Source organism: Anomaloglossus baeobatrachus, chromosome 3 (genome assembly GCF_048569485.1).
Source record: "Anomaloglossus baeobatrachus isolate aAnoBae1 chromosome 3, aAnoBae1.hap1, whole genome shotgun sequence".
Taxonomy (NCBI): Eukaryota; Metazoa; Chordata; class Amphibia; order Anura; family Aromobatidae; genus Anomaloglossus; species Anomaloglossus baeobatrachus.
The window spans coordinates 706,819,548-706,835,306 of record NC_134355.1 but is presented as its reverse complement, the minus strand read 5'-3'; the positions used below and the strand labels follow the sequence as shown (position 1 = coordinate 706,835,306).

Here is a 15,759-nt window from a genome sequence, read left to right as displayed (position 1 = left end):
AGGTCGCTGGTCAGTGTCACACACTGCGATACCGTTAATGACGCCGGATGTGCGTCACTAACGACGTGACCCCGACGATAAAACATTAACAATATCGTAGCGTCTAAAGCCCCCTTAAGCTGTTTGGATACTGAATTTTCTCTTTTTTTTTCTTTCAAAATTTTATATTAAATTTAGTAGTGATACATGAAGTCCTTTCTACAAATTGGAGCGTTTCCACCACATTATCTATATTGTATACAATCTTTTTGCATGTTTCCTTTGTAATATTACTCGAATTGTCATTTCATAAATTTTTGCAAGTCTGATAAATATGCACTTTAATTTGTTTATTATATTACAATTTCTATGCACATACTTTTGACCATTGTTGGTACCGTATTGACTCAGCATCAATTTCCCCTCTATTGGGGAAATACGATAATTTCACCTGTGCCAATCGGTCCCTAATGGTTAACAGTGAGCTTTTGGTGAAACATATGCTATATGCTCTGACAAAGGACACCTCATCTGAAACGCATAGCATCATGATTATTGCTCTTAGCCTCTGGATCAATGTTCTGTAATCTCGGATTTTAAGGTTTGAAATAAAAGGTTTTTTTATGCACATGGAAGCTGGAGATTTTATTTTTCTAGCACCCCAATTTCCCTGCAGAAGGACTGCTGGAGGATTGTGACTGAACTCCAGGACATTTATGCCATTTCTGGACTATTTTTACCCTCCATGTGGTGGATTATTTGATGGTCATTCTGTATTGCATGGAATAAATATGCTTTGGATGGATCCCTCATCTCTCTCTCTGTTTGTGATATCGGAGAAGGACCCCGTCACACCCTCCTTCCCATAGGGCTTTAAAAGAGCAGGGAAAGACGGTCCATATGTGGCGTCCCTGAGGCTTCAGTCGACACAAGGTATTGCATCTGATTTAAGGTGTAATACTCATCCCGGGTAAGGAAGAGGTTAACCACTGGTTTTCACTTACACAACACACAGCTCAGGTGCTTTCCCACTGGAACTGGGCTAAAGGTGTTCACCATAACAACGGGTTTTTCCCAGCCACCAGTGAGTCATCAGGAAGGTGGGGGCAGCATGAGGGAAGTGAGAGAATACACAGTTTTTAACTCAGAATAGTCTGACACTCAGAACAACACAGCCGCTGTGGAGAGTGTTTCAGAGCTTCCACAGTTAGGACCGGGCAGACTGGAAGGAGCAGGAGACGACCAGTGGAGCTGGTGAGACCCAGGAGCAACATGGTAGCTGGTGGGAGAGTTCAATAGCTCCCTCAGCACCAGCGCACACAGGGTGCAGAACCCTAGGGTGGCGTATACTCCACGATGCACCATCTGAATCTGCAGGGAAGGGGGATTTCATGTCCCATTGCCCACCACAAAGGTCCCGGGGCACAGCAACATATAAAGCCAGGAGTCAAGACCACGGTTGGCCCCACATTTGATTCGTGCTGCCAGTGGACAGGATGGGAACTAAACCCAAGGACACTGAGGTCCCTAACTAGCTTTAAGCCACGGGGATCCACACTACAGAGCGCAAGGAAGGAAGGTCTCACACTCCACAACACCGGTGGTGGCTTCTGAGGTACCCGGGATAATCTGGGGCCCATCACGGCGGAAACCGGTACTCCAAGGGTGACAACTGAACTGTGAGTAAAAGACGTTGAACCGCAACCTCGGTGGCAGCCCATTATTACACGCGCTCCGGCGCCAACTGCCACTACTACCACCACCATCATCCTCCTTGGGGCCTAGCTTCACCTGCAGGAAGCAGAACCATCCTAGCAGCGACACCATCCGCCCCAGAGGACAGCGACCACAGCGGTGGCTAATCCCTGGCCACACACCACAGGTGGTGTAATGCAACAACTACTACTCCCAACTCCCCATCTTCCCCTTCATCCTTTCTCCCTTTTTTGTGCTTTTTGTGGACACCTTGGGGTTACTAACCTGGGCAGGGCCACCCGTGACATCCCCTGACCCTCACCGGTCCGGTGATGAGTATTTCCAAAACCCCATGGGGTGCTCCATATACAACACACAGGCCTGTGGGCCAGCATTAGGAATAGAAAAAGGAAGACATGCTACAGTGACCAGTCTAGGCCTCTTGCTCACAGAAACTTGGCACTACCTACAAGACATAAGTTTCACACCCATTTTGGAGTCTCGACATTTCAAAACCTTTCAGTCAGACAGCAGTACAGTAGCATCAATTGCCCCCCTCCCCATGGGGCGTTAAAACAACAGGGAGGTACGGTCCATGTAACACACTGGCTGTGGCCTGGTGTTTAAATGTTAACAATCAAGACATGCATGACACAGGCGTAGGCCTCTTGCTCACAGAAGCCTGGCACTACACCATCACCTAGTCTGCACAGCCTGGGACTCCGGTGGCAAAGTCACTGGACATCCACAACTTGTTTACCTTTATAAACGTTAGGCGGACTACACTTTAAGGGGAAAGCTGACTGCGCTTATCCATCAATACACCGCCAGCAGCGCTGAAGACATGTTCTGAGAACGCTGGCTGCCGGGCAGGCCAAAACGTCCAAGGCATGACTGGCAAGCCCCGGCAACTCTTCATCCATGTTGAGCTCCAGATACTCCTGCACCATCCTCTCCAGTCGTTGTCTATGTGTCAGACGTCTGCCTTGTTTTTCTGGTGCATGTAATGGTGTAAAAAATGTGTGCCACAAATCACAGAAATTGCTTCTGGCACTTGAACTGCTGCTAATGCTTCTGCGTTGATGAGGCGATGTCCCCGTGGTTGGAATGATAGAATTGCCATGCACGTTGTACATCTCCCTGCTGTCTTGTGGAAAAGTACTGTTAAGATGGTCTACAAGCTTGTTTCCAAACTCCAGCATCCGCTCGTCCCTCTCCAGGGGTGGAAGCATCTTGCTAAGTTTACTCTTATACTGTGGATCTAACAGAGTGGTAACCCAGTAGTCAGCATCTAATCTAATCTTAACGATACGGACATCATGTTGCAAATAGTGAAGCAAGGAGGCGCTCATGTGTCGGACACTTCCTTGCGGTCCAACTCCATGTTGTGTTGGTGTTGGGGTAATGCTCAAGTTTGCCTCCTCTGTCCCATCCCCTCCCACCAACCACAGACCAAAGACATGGGATCAATATCTTCTTCGTCTCTGGAGTTTTCTGCCTCCATCACATCTTCCTCCTCCATATGTTCCTTGTTTCCTGCACCTTCACTACAACTTTATCTGTTACCATGAGCCCACCTCAGTCTATGGACGCTTCCGTTCCGTGACATCCGCTTGTGCTATGACTGTTCAGACCTTATGGGAAATGTTATCCCTTCCTAATCGTCCTCTGCTTCCTCCTCTTGCTCTTGGACCCCAACCTACTTTCACAGACTATTCAAAATTCGCTCCAACATGTAGTTGAGCGGAATAGTGATGCCGATTTTGGCATAGTCCGTGCTAACCATCTTTCTAGCTATTGCAAAAGTGTGCAGGAGGGTGCAGAGGTCTTGCAGCTGTGCCCACTCCACAATCGAGATTTGTCTCACATTCGTTCTGTGTTTTTCAAGGTTATGTGCCATGGCATAGTGCAACAGGGCTTTCAGCTGTTGCCACAGTTACTGCAACATGTGTAGAGCGGAATTCCACCGTGTCGGTACATCACAAATCAACCGGTTAGCCGGTAGGCTAAAAGACCTTTGTACCGTTGCAAGTCGATTAGCCGTGGGGTGCAAATAGCGGAAGTGATCATACACCAACCATACTTTCTACAGCAGCACATCCAGGCTGGGATAGTGGGCTACAAATTTCTGGGCAACCAGGTTCAGGATGTGAGCCATGCAAGGCACATGTGTGATGTCGCCCAGGCGTAGGGCCGCCAACAGGTTTGCACCATTGACGCACACGGCCTCCCTGGCTCCCTGTTCAGTGGAGACAGCCATTGATCAAACTCGGCCAGGATAGCGGTCCACAACTCTGCAGCTGTGACTGCATTCTCTGATGCAGATTAATTTCAGCACTGCCTGATTGCGTTGAGCCCTGGTCGAGCTGTATGGAGGTGAGTGATACTCTCTTGGAACGTGTGTTACATTAAGGGAGAGGTTTTGGGTGCAGGTGGAGGCGCTAGAGGAGGTGGAGGAAACAGAAGAGGAAGCTGTAGATCCAGAATTTTGTTCTAAAAGCCTTGGGGATTTCAACACTTGGAGAGCAGCCCCTTCCCCGCCTGTCCCCGTAGCCACCAGAGTAAAACAGTGCCCAGTCAGCGAGATGTAACACCCCTGCCCATGCTTGCTCATTCAGCTGTCAATGGTGAAATGCACCCTGTGAGACACAAACGTTTCCAAGGAAAGGGTAATCGTGGCTGTGACATGATGGTGTAGCACAGGCACATCTTTATTAAAGAAGTAATGGTAACTTGGCAACTGGTATGGGGGACTTCAATGGCCATCAGGTTACGGAAACCTTCTGTATCCACCAAGCAGAAAGGCAGCCATTACTTTTTGATATGGTGAAGTTCAAGCACTTCATATTTGACATGTGTGGGAGGAAATAGTCTTTTACATGATCATGGGCTGGCTGCTGTGCTCAGAGAGGGTGGAGGAAGGTGTACACAGCTGACCGAGATGTGTATTGGTAGCTAGAATGCTGGATTGTGTACCATATGGTGTTCTCAATGTCTCATATGGATCTTAAGCAACAGGCACGGTCACTTCCATAACAGTTGATGGCCCCTCACTCATCCCCCACTGTAGTGGGTACAAAAGAGGAGGTTCTACGGTCATAGACCTGTGTTACAATGGTTTCGGTGATGATGCAGGAGGATGAAGAAGTGGCAGAAGATATTGACTTGATGGCTGTTGGCTGGGTAGACCCGTTAGTCCACATTTTAGCTCAGTGAGATTCCCACAGTAATGCATATTGATTGCACATGTGCCTGTTCATGCTTGTAGTAGTCAAATTATTACTATTTTTGCCTCTACTATGTCGTTTTTTACAACGTTGGTAGATAACGAACGCTGGGTCATCTTTTGTGATCTCAAAGGCCTAGGCTAGGCAACTCTTCCTGTGAACTGCAGATCCGAAACCACCGCTGGCCACAACCACAGTTGTGGCAGAAGATGCAGTGCTTCTAATGATTGCATCACTATGTGTTTGTGTGGGGATCACCACTGTAACATCCTCGGCTTTCTTTTCGTCCTCGCCATCTGCTGAGCTACTCAGCTGTCAGCCTGTGGGTTCACACCAAGTGGGATCTACAACTTCATCGTCAGGCACTATGTTGTGCCCGTCCTGCTCTTCCTGACCTTACATCGCTTTACATCACCTTACATCATTTTTTACCTCCCGCACCAAAGTCGGAACCTTCCCCATTACCCATAGGGTGAACTGCCAATCCGTATACGTTATATATTTATTGACGTGCACGTGTGGCCTCCAATATGTGGGCCGCACGATTTAAACTATGCACACCCGTAATAAGCATAGACACAACATATGGACGGGCTATCAATTGCATAGTCTATCTAAACATTTTAATACTGCCCACAACAGAGATCCTAAATTAATGAGCCTTACCATTATAAACCATGCTATGGATTCTGACCCGAATCGCTTGCGCAAAGTGATTAAAAAAAGAAACTTTTTGGATTTTTAAATTAGGCACCAGAGGGACAAAATCTCACTATTGAGAATGTTGCTCGTTGATTATAATATTTATTGAGGTCACGTTTAATGCCAATTATATCATTTTTTTTCTAGTCATGTTATCTTTTTTGTAATTGTCTTACAAGTCATGGGGTCCTTATGTGATAAGAAAAGGAAGAGTGAAAAGGGGGAGGTGAGAGGGAATGAAATAGAGATTAAAAAAAAACTATTTTATTTTTTATAATAGTCTTATTGATGCCAATTTTTATATTTTATTTTGTATCTTTATTATTTATCTGTATCACTGATTATTCATCTCACTTTCTATTCCATTGTTTTTAATCATGTCAGATTTTATCCTTTGTTTGTTTTTGAGTGGCAATTTTAGTGTTAATGTAGTTCCTTTTTTTATATCCAATCACTCTTTACTTTCCCCTATATATGTCACTTCCTTGTATACACCCTCTATACCACCTGATGAAGATAGCTTTGTCTATCGAAACGCGTTGTGGCCAGGTAGAGGGATAATAAAGTTTGTTAAATCCAATTCTTCTCTCCAAGGATTTACTTTTTTCCCCAGTGATCCATATCATCGTTTTATTTCCTCATCAACATGACCTTATATCGCGTGCACCTCAAGTATCTGAGTATCATCATCATCCATCCGTCATCCATCCATCATCCATCCATCAATTAATCAATCATCATCCCCCTCTCCTCCACCCCCGGGGGCTAATGTCACTTGTTGACGGTCAGGATCCTACTGGGACCCTACTTCATCTGAGCCAGGATCAAACTCACAAAGATTTTGGGCATCGGTGCAGATGCTTTCCTCCTCAAGAGTCTGGGAATCTTTGGAGCGGACCTGTGATGCTCATGGGATAGAATGTGTGAACAGCTCTTGCGTCTTGCCCATGTCTGTGACACGCCCACAAGGGCCGTGGGGCACTCACAATCGGCGTTCTGTTGAGAGGTCAAGGTGGCAGGGCCCGACTCCGTGACCCTGGCGGTGTCGTTTTAAATGAGGGATATTTACAGGCGATAAGTCATGTCACCACCTGTGATATGCAGCAACATATGGGCTGCCGCTGCCATTCAGTTCCCCTGGGGTCGGTGGTGATGCAGCAGAGGTGGTTCAGCTATCCACGGGTAGAGCTTAACCCCAGGGCAGGTGATCGTGTATGATGGGCGACTTAATGTTGGGTTGCAGGACCGAAGTGCAGGCAATAACTGGACAACACAGGGACCGTAATTTCCTTTACCTTTTATTTGGTATTAGATGGTACAGGCCTGAGAGACTGGTCCAGCTGGTAACGGAGGTCCAGGCAGCCTGAAAGAAATTGAGGGGATCCACCTAGGCGGATGGGTTCAGAGGCCTTCCTTCAGCGCTGTAAAGTGTGGGTCCCTGTGGCTTGAAGCTATGCTGTGGTCCTCTTCCTCGTGTTGGTATTGGTTCTCACCTGTATGGCAGGCGGCGCAAGCCTTTTACAGGTGCCGCTCCTCCGGTCATGGCTCTGGGCTCTACTTTGCTGCTGTGCCCCAGGCGTTGTGTGGCCAGAAGACATGCAGTCCCCTGGCCTCCGAAATCAGCTGCTAGGACTTCAGCACCCAAGCAGCCTAGGATTCCGGTGTCCTGTCCTCTGCGCTCTGCTCTGAGGGCGCCTTATCACAGCTCTGTTCCCCAGGCTCTCTAGACTGTCTCCTTGATCCTGCTCCCTTCAGTTTGACCTCTGTGTGACTTAAACCCTGTCCCAGGCCAGAATTCATAGATAAGCTCCCCATGAACTAGGTTTTAGAGCTCCCCCTTCTGGTCTGGAGTTAGGAAAATGTTGACTGCTGGTGCTACCTAGCATGGGGACACCCCTTCTTGCTTCCAGGCATAACGTTACCCCCTGTGAGGAGGGAAACGTTACTGTGGCAACCAGACTACTGGGGTCCCACATCTGGTTCCCCACAGTTAGATTGCCAGTTGGAGATTTGTGACTCAGGCTCAAACAAGTGTAAATGGGGTGGCACCTCTGAGAAATGAACTGTGTGTGATGTGGAGAAAGAGGAGGAGAGAACACTTGATGCAGCGCTTGCCATCCACTCCAGCACCTGCTCTTTATCAGCCTTAGAAGTTGAAGTGATGTGCGGCTGCCAAAGAAATCTAGAGGAGTAGGCTGTCCAGTAATGGAAGTTGTTCTCATTTCTCTCGGGATAGGATGAACTGGCGTTTGCTTACTAGACCTTTCACTAACTGAACTTCTCACACCTACACCTCCAACACCCCGCCTATTCCCCCTTTCACGACAACCTTGTCATGATTTACCCCTCATGGTTAATGTACTCTTCCCCTTTCAAACAGATGTTTTGCATCCCTACCACCACACTTGTCAGACACCTGACACAAAAGATACATTATTAGTTACTGCCTGAGTTGGCAATATTGTGAAGGCACTAAATAGTACCACTACATACAAGAGCGGATCACTGCGTCATTTGGAGCAGAGCAGACATGGTAAAGTCAGGCACCACTAACAATACCTAGACATGTATTTCACTGCATAATTTAGGGCTGGCAATTTAAGCTGCAAAGTAACACTTTTTAGATACGTCCTTACCACCTTTTCTAAGCCAGGTACTAACAAGCAACAATACCTACAACTGGGTTTGCAGAATTTTGACCAGGCAATTAAAATTGCCAAGAACCACTTTTTAGATACTTAACTTGCTATTTTTTTAGGCCACCTTTGACTGTGTTTGCATGCTGTCCAGCCTGCCTTGTATGTATATGGACTTGTAAGCAGCAGCTTCCCTAACATTTCACTTTCACAAAATGGCACTGAGGCAACCTGTCTGCGATTTTATATGCCCACGGACATGTGACTTAGACAGCCAATCATAGAAGCCCATCTGTCTGAACCTTGTGGATGTTTGCTGCACCGTGATTGGCTGCAGCAACATCCACAAATAAAGTTCTGAAAAAAAAACATGACGCTGCGCGCCAAATGCCTTCTCCTGGTGCAGAATCCCTGCCTCCTCCACTGATTTTACAGATCCTCACATCAGACAGCAACACAATAGCATCCAAACACAGAAAATGCTATTAAAACATTTTTGGAAACGCGGCCAGCGTTTGGGGACGGAGTACTAACAAAAACGAACATTACCGACTTTTGGGGAAGGGGATTGTGTTTGCAGAGTCTGAACAAACAAGCTCAGGATCCTACTGAACATGAAATGGGCGAACCTTTATTGAACAGCTTCGCTCATCTCTAGATACCGTGTTCTCGCCTTCTCTACTACTTCATCCTCCTGTTGCTTCTCCTTCCTTCTTCATCATCTTCTCAATTCTCTTTCATCCTCCACTTCCTTCTGCTCCTTCTTGTTGCTCATTCTTTTGCCTTTTCATCGTCTCTTCCACTTCCCTCTCCCTTCTTTTTCCCTTCTTCCTTTTCCAGTTCCTTTTCCTCCTCTATATTCTTCCTCTTCCTCTTCCTCTTCCTCTCCTCCTTCCTTTTTGTTCAAAGTTCTCTTCTCTTCCATTCCTCCTCCTTTGCTTTTTCTTTCCTCCTCAGCTTAACTATTTTTTTCTTCTATCTCGTCCTTTTCTTCTCCTCCACCTCTTATTTCTTATGTGTCCTTCCTCCTCCTCTTCTTCCTCTTTCCACTCCTTCTCCTCTTTCTTTTCTGTCCTCCTTTTTGGTCTTGCTCTATTTCTGTCACGAATCTGCCGTTCAGTGAGTCTTTGGGACGCAGAGATTGCTCAGCCACCCAATAGTTGGCAGGGGCCTGCTGGGTTATTAGCATTGTTGATTGATGATCCAGCTGCCAAATTACCGTAGATACTGGGGCATGCTGATTATCCTCACGGCACTCAGGATGGCCCAGCAGCCAGTTAAGATGGGCCAGCTGGGCTTTCTCCAGGTGTCACCCTTTTGGGATGATTGCCTGGTTATTTAGTTGGCTGGTGGGCAGACTATTGCTAGTTGTAGCTACATTGTATGCTACATGGTGTGTGTGCCTAGTGGTTTGTGTTCTGTTGTTCTGAGCACTTGCTGCCTGACCTTGCCTAGCCCCTCTTGTCTCCATCTGTAACCGTTTTGGATTTCTGACTTTGCATTGTGACCCGGTTTCTTTTGTCTTGCCCCTCTGTCTTTGATGTACACTCTTGGTATTTGACCTCAGACTTCTTGACTCCACTGCCGCATGACTTGTCCATGAGTAGTGAATAGCCAGTTTCAGAGTTTCCTGGTTAGGTCTCATCCTCCCTCCTGTTTTTTACATTTCTCATTTCATCCTAACTTTTCACTTCTATCAGATGCGCCTCTTCTTTTTTTCTTCCTCCTATTCTTTCTCTTCCATCTTCTTACTCTTCCCCCTTCTTCCTCTTCCTCTTTGATCTTGCTAAGTCTACTGGTTTATTTCTTGCTCCTCTTCCCTCCCATTTTTCACTTCTCTCATATCTTCTTCTCCTCACCTTCCTTCCTCCTCCTTTCTCAATCTCATCTTCCTCTTGTTTTTCCTTCTCTTCCTTCTTTCTTCTTTTTCCTCTTTTCTTCCTAATCCTCCTCCTCTTCCATCTCCTCGACCTACTCTTCCTTCTCCTCTTCATGTTCTTCATTTGCCTCCTATTCTTTACCCCCCTCCCTTCTTTTTTTTACTTTTCCTTCCTCCTTCTTTGGTTTTAGTTAGTTTACCAATGTATTTATTTCTTTCCCCCTTGTTTTTAATTTCTTTTATATTCTCCTCTTTCTTTTCTTTCCTCCTCCTCTTCCTTCTTATTGCTCTTTCTTCATTTATCCCCTTCCTTTCCCTTCTGCTCTTTTTTTTTCTATTCCTACCTATCTCCTTCCGCCTTTTCTTCATACTCTTCCCTATCTTTCTCCTCCTTCTTCCTCTTCCTTCCTCCTTCTTTGGCCTTGCTCAGTTTCTTGATATATTTCTTGTTTCCCCTTCATTTCCGTCTCATCCTTGTGACATTCTTGTGTTTCCAGGCCTGTGAAGGGAAGAAGAAGGTGGTGTTTATAGGGATCTCGTGCAGTCTGTCGGTGAGTATTCAGCCACCTCCTTCTTCACATACACAGTGATATCCCTGATAAGTTCAGAGCCAGATTCTCCTCCCTGCTCTGATGTCTCCAGGGATAAATTATAGGAATTTCGAGGGTGTTCGCGCCAACATTCACTCTGTTTTCTTTATGTTCAGCCATATTGGATGGATCTGGTCACAATTCATTATAAATCAGAATGAATTCTCACTGGAGAGATTCACAGATGTTAGACTTTCCTTCACCTGGGCCAAAGATACAGTTTGCTGCCCCAGTCTTATGTCCAAAAACCCTGATCAAGATATAGTTGCTGGTTGATACCCACTGGCACCTAGTACACAAGTCTTGGTGGTCCTCCAGCTACTCCCTTCCCACCCCCGAATGCTGAAACCAAACCTACAAGTAATAGACAACAACCTGCATCCCATTATGGGCAATGAGAATATTAACAGAAGCAAAGTAAAGCTGGTCTCATTCTCCAGAATACAGATCATGAAGAGTTTTGTTTTGAGGGGGGTCCTGATATAGACATAATAATAATCCCCCACCCCCCAAATACTCAATATCTGTCCCTAAAATAATTCAATGTAAACCTCTTCAGAGCCACAGTCCTGCCTTCCTTCATGTAACAGGAGACAGCTGGTGGTTCTCTTTAACCCAGCTGATGTCCTGCTGACCCTTTGGTCTTAATTTCTCGGTCTTGTCTCCGCAGGCTCCATTCATCGCTGGTCAGCTGGACTTCTGCATGAAGAATCTGGATGTGTTCCTGCCAGTCCTTGTAGGGTTTAATACAGTCTCTATGGCCAGGTGGGTGACGTGTCCAGGGTCCAAGGTTAAAATAACCACATTTGGGTGGATAATTATGAAACATTATGTTTTAGAGGTCTGACGTGATGATACATTCATGACTAGTGGGATGAGATGTCTAAGGTTTGGTCTGATGAATTGTCTGGGATCTGCTGGAAAAAGGTTTCAGGGGGTTAAATAGAATCAATTGTCTACGGTTCGGTGTGATAATGTATCCTGGGTCCAGTGGGATGCAGTGTCTAGAGGTTGGTGGGAAGAGGTGTCTGGGTTCTGATTGGATGAGGTTTCTGGGGTCTGATGGAATGAGTTAGCTAGAGTTCGGGAGGGATGAGATGTCCAGGGTATGGTGAGATGAGGTGTCTGGGGTCTAGTACTATGAGGTTTCTGGGGAATGCTTGGATGAGGTGTCTGCGATCTGGAGGAATTAAGTGTCCAGGGTTTGGAAGAGGACTTTGTCAGGGTCAGGTAAATAAATGAGCAGGTCTGGTGGGACGAGGTCTCCGCTGTCTGGTGGTTTGAGGTATCCAAGGTCTGATCACATGACATTTCTGGTGTTTGTTTGTATGATTTTTTTTCAGGGTTCGGGAGGAATGGGGCGCCCGGGGTCTGGACGGATGGGGCGCCCGGGGTCTGGACGGATGGGGCGCCCGGGGTCCGGACGGATGGGGCGCCCGGGGTCCGGACGGATGGGGCGCCCGGGGTCCGGACGGATGGGGCGCCCGGGGTCCGGACGGATGGGGCGCCCGGGGTCCGGACGGATGGGGCGCCCGGGGTCCGGACGGATGGGGCGCCCGGGGTCCGGACGGATGGGGCGCCCGGGGTCCGGAGGGATGGCGCGCCCGGGGTCCGGAGGGATGGCGCGCCCGGGGTCCGGAGGGATGGCGCGCCCGGGGTCCGGAGGGATGGCGCGCCCGGGGTCCGGAGGGATGGGGCGTCCGGGGCGTCCGGGGTCTGGGTAGGCGAGTTCTTCTGAGTTAGGTAAATAAATGACCAGGGATTGGTGATCTCAGGAGATGGCTTATCATCAGTCACATTAATTCCCAGGAACGACAGGATTGAAGGCTGGAACTTCACATTTCGGCAAGTGGCTGAACAGATACAGAACATCCAAGATACCCAGCGGGCATTTGTCCTGAACCCTGCAGTAGGGGTAAGTGCACATGGACTGGACTATCAGGTCGTCACAGGGTATTGCACAATCTGCCCTTCTGTGCAGTATCCGCCTCCTCCTTGGTTACGGGTTCCTAACTAATGGTGTTGCCAACATCAGCCAATCAAAATCCTAGGAACACTCTGCACTAGAGACAGCAGTGGACGGCCTGAGTGGAATAGGGTCGTCCACTTGGGGAGTTGGTAAGGGGAGGTCAGGAATGTCAGGAATAGGTCAGTGAAGTGTGGAAGTGAAGGAGAGAGGAGGTCAGGATCTGGGCTCCTTGGAAGTCACTAGGTGGCAGACAGTGGTCTGGGCCTAGTAGGAGCTGGACCCCCGGTCGCAGTGGATCGGGACAAGGGACACGGAACTGTCGAGGAGGACAGCCGGCGGCCTTGTACCATCACCGGGCTGGGACCAGGGAACGATGGGGTACGTGGACCCTAGGTCAGGGAGTAGCTTCAGGCAACCTGACAATTGACGAGAATGGAGCCTTCAAGATCCGCTCTCCACCCGCTCCAAAATCTGGGTACTAGCACAACGAGGGGGATAGGACTTTCCACTAAAACGGTCCAGGAAATCCCAAGCATGAACCCTGAGAGCAAGCTCACCTAGTTAGCCATACTGGGGAGCGGGACCCAACTAGTTCTACACTACAGGGGCCAACTAGCAAGTGAAATTAGTGACAAGAGGAAGTTCACAGATCATCAGGCAACACCAGTGGGAACGGGACCCAAACATGCTCCTCTCAGCGGCAGCGGTGTCCAGAACTTTGGTTTACCAAGTTGTCGGTGTCAGCTTTATGGACTGAGTGAGTACGCAAGTGACCCTTTCACTCCCAACGGCACTTCCCAACTCAATCACCGAGTCCCGGGGCATTCCTTCTACCCGTGGAGGGGTTAAACACCTAGCTGCCCACTCCATTGCAGTGGTACTCCATCTTACCACACACCACGGGTGGCGTCACGAACTTTAAATATACAATCCCCTGTAAATACCCCCTTTATTTAAGTGGCCGCACGACCCCCGGGTCCGGACACCCCTCGAGCCACCGCGGGTCCGGATCGGAGCAGCCCGGGCTGCTGGCGCGGGGGCGGCACGCACACAATTGAGAAACTTCGTATCTCCTAGACCTCTGGTTCCATGTCTGTCCATGCTCAGCATCTCCAGTCCACATTCTGGCCATGTTGAGATGGACCATGGATGACTTAGTCACTTTTCTCCCTGACATCTCATCAATTGTTCTTGTCTTTTATACAAAGAACTTCCCTCGTGGTGTCACCATAGTCACTTTGTGCCATGTGTCTTGTGACCGGCACAGGGCTATTGTCTCTAATGAGACAATGTTGTATAAATGTCTTTTTCCTTTGGCACATGTAGCGTTAATGTCAGTCTGTTTTGCAGCAGCAGAGTCCACAGCGGTATCAGCGGTTACTATTGGTTACCACTTCCGGCCTGGATAAAATCCCTCTTCTTCCAACAGAGGGCGCTGGTTATTCAGCATTCATACTGAGACTTGGTCTGAAGGTGGAAGGCTGTGTCCTGGGAGCGGCTGATGTCCATTGTGTGGCCATCAGCCGCTTGTGGTTTTGTAGCCTTCCTCTTTCCTTAGTGGTTCCTGTTCACATTTAGTCGGTTGTAGTTGTGCCCCCGTCTTTATTTGTTGGTGGGGGGTTGGGGATCACTGTCCCCTCGAGTGGTGGATGTGGAGGGTACACTATCATCAGGGCCACGAAAGGAGATAGGAAAAGGCTGGTCTCAGACGTCACTGCCATCATGTGTAATTCTGGGGTGAGGGTCAGCCCAGGGCATCTCAGTAGCTTGAAGGTAAGTGGCAGGGCTCCCCTGCCGCGTCCAGTCACTCTCCCAACCGGTCTCGCTCAGCGAGCCACATCTTGAGACTAATAATAAAAATTACAGAATCGTCGTCGTCGTCGTCCGTCCGTCCGTCCGTCCGTCCGTCCGTCCTATAATTTCCCGGCTCAGTTTTTGTCCCCTTTTTGAATATTGGCACCACATTTGCTATGCGCCAGTCCTGCGGTACCGACCCTGTTATTAAGGAATCTGAGAAGATTAAAAATAATGGTCTATCTATCACAGAACTCAATTCCTGTAGTACTCTGGGGTGTATGCCATCCGGGCCCGGAGATTTGTCAACCTTAGTGATTTCGAGGCGGCGGCGTACTTCCTGCTGGGTTAAGCAGGTAATATTCAAGGGTGAATTTATGGTATCACTGGTCATGTCATCTGCCATGGCATTTTCTTGTAGAAAAACCGTAGAAAAAAAGTCATTCAGCAGGTTGGCTTTACCCTCATCCCCTTCCACCATTTCACTAAGACTATTTTTAAGGGGGCCAACACTATCGCTTTTCAGTTTTTTACTGTTTATGTAGTTAAAGAATATTTTAGGATTATTTTTACTTTCTCTCGCAATGAGTCTCTCTGTCTCAAACTTAGCTAACTTAATTTGCTTTTTACATATTTTATTTAATTTTCTATAATTATATAATGCCTCATCACTACCTACCCTCTTTAATTCTTTTAAGGCTTTCTGTTTTTCTTTTATTGCTTCCCTTACAGCTCTATTTAGCCATAGGGGTTTCCTCCTATTTCTAGCATGTTTGTTCCCATAGGGTATATTTTCTGCACAAGCCCTATTCAGGATGCTCATAAAAGTCTCCCATTTGCTTTGTGTACTTTTATTACTTAGTACATCATCCCAGTTTATTGCACTAAGATCATCTCTCAACCGTTTAAAATTTGCTTTCCTGAAGTTTAGTGTCCTTGTAGCCCCTCTACTATACATCTTACTAAAGAATACATGAAAACTTATTTTGTGATCACTATTCCCCAAGTAACCCCCAACTTGTATATTTGATATGCGGTCTGGCCTATTGGTTAGTACAAGGTCTAGTAGTGCTCCCCCTCTTCTGGGGTCCTGTACCATTTGTGAAAGGTAATTATCTTTCATTGTTATCAAAAATCTATTTCCTTTGCTGGAACTGCAAGTTTCTGTTCCCCAATTTATATCAGGATAGTTAAAGTCCCCCATAATAATTACCTCTCCGAGACTCGCTGCTTTATCAATTTGCTTTATGAGGAGATTCTCTACCTCTTCCATAATATTCGGCGTCTT

General features: G+C 47.5%; 1 protein-coding gene across 2 annotated transcripts in view; it reads left to right on the top strand.

The window, feature by feature from the left end:
* Positions 1 to 15,759, top strand: part of GCKR (glucokinase regulator) — a 118,795-nt gene that overhangs the window by 38,160 nt on the left and 64,876 nt on the right. For both annotated transcript variants that reach the window (XM_075338897.1, XM_075338896.1), the window contains exons 8-10: positions 10,616 to 10,669; positions 11,379 to 11,473; positions 12,518 to 12,623. In XM_075338897.1, coding sequence (XP_075195012.1) covers positions 10,616 to 10,669; positions 11,379 to 11,473; positions 12,518 to 12,623 — 255 coding nt within the window. The remainder of the gene's footprint in view (positions 1 to 10,615; positions 10,670 to 11,378; positions 11,474 to 12,517; positions 12,624 to 15,759) is intronic.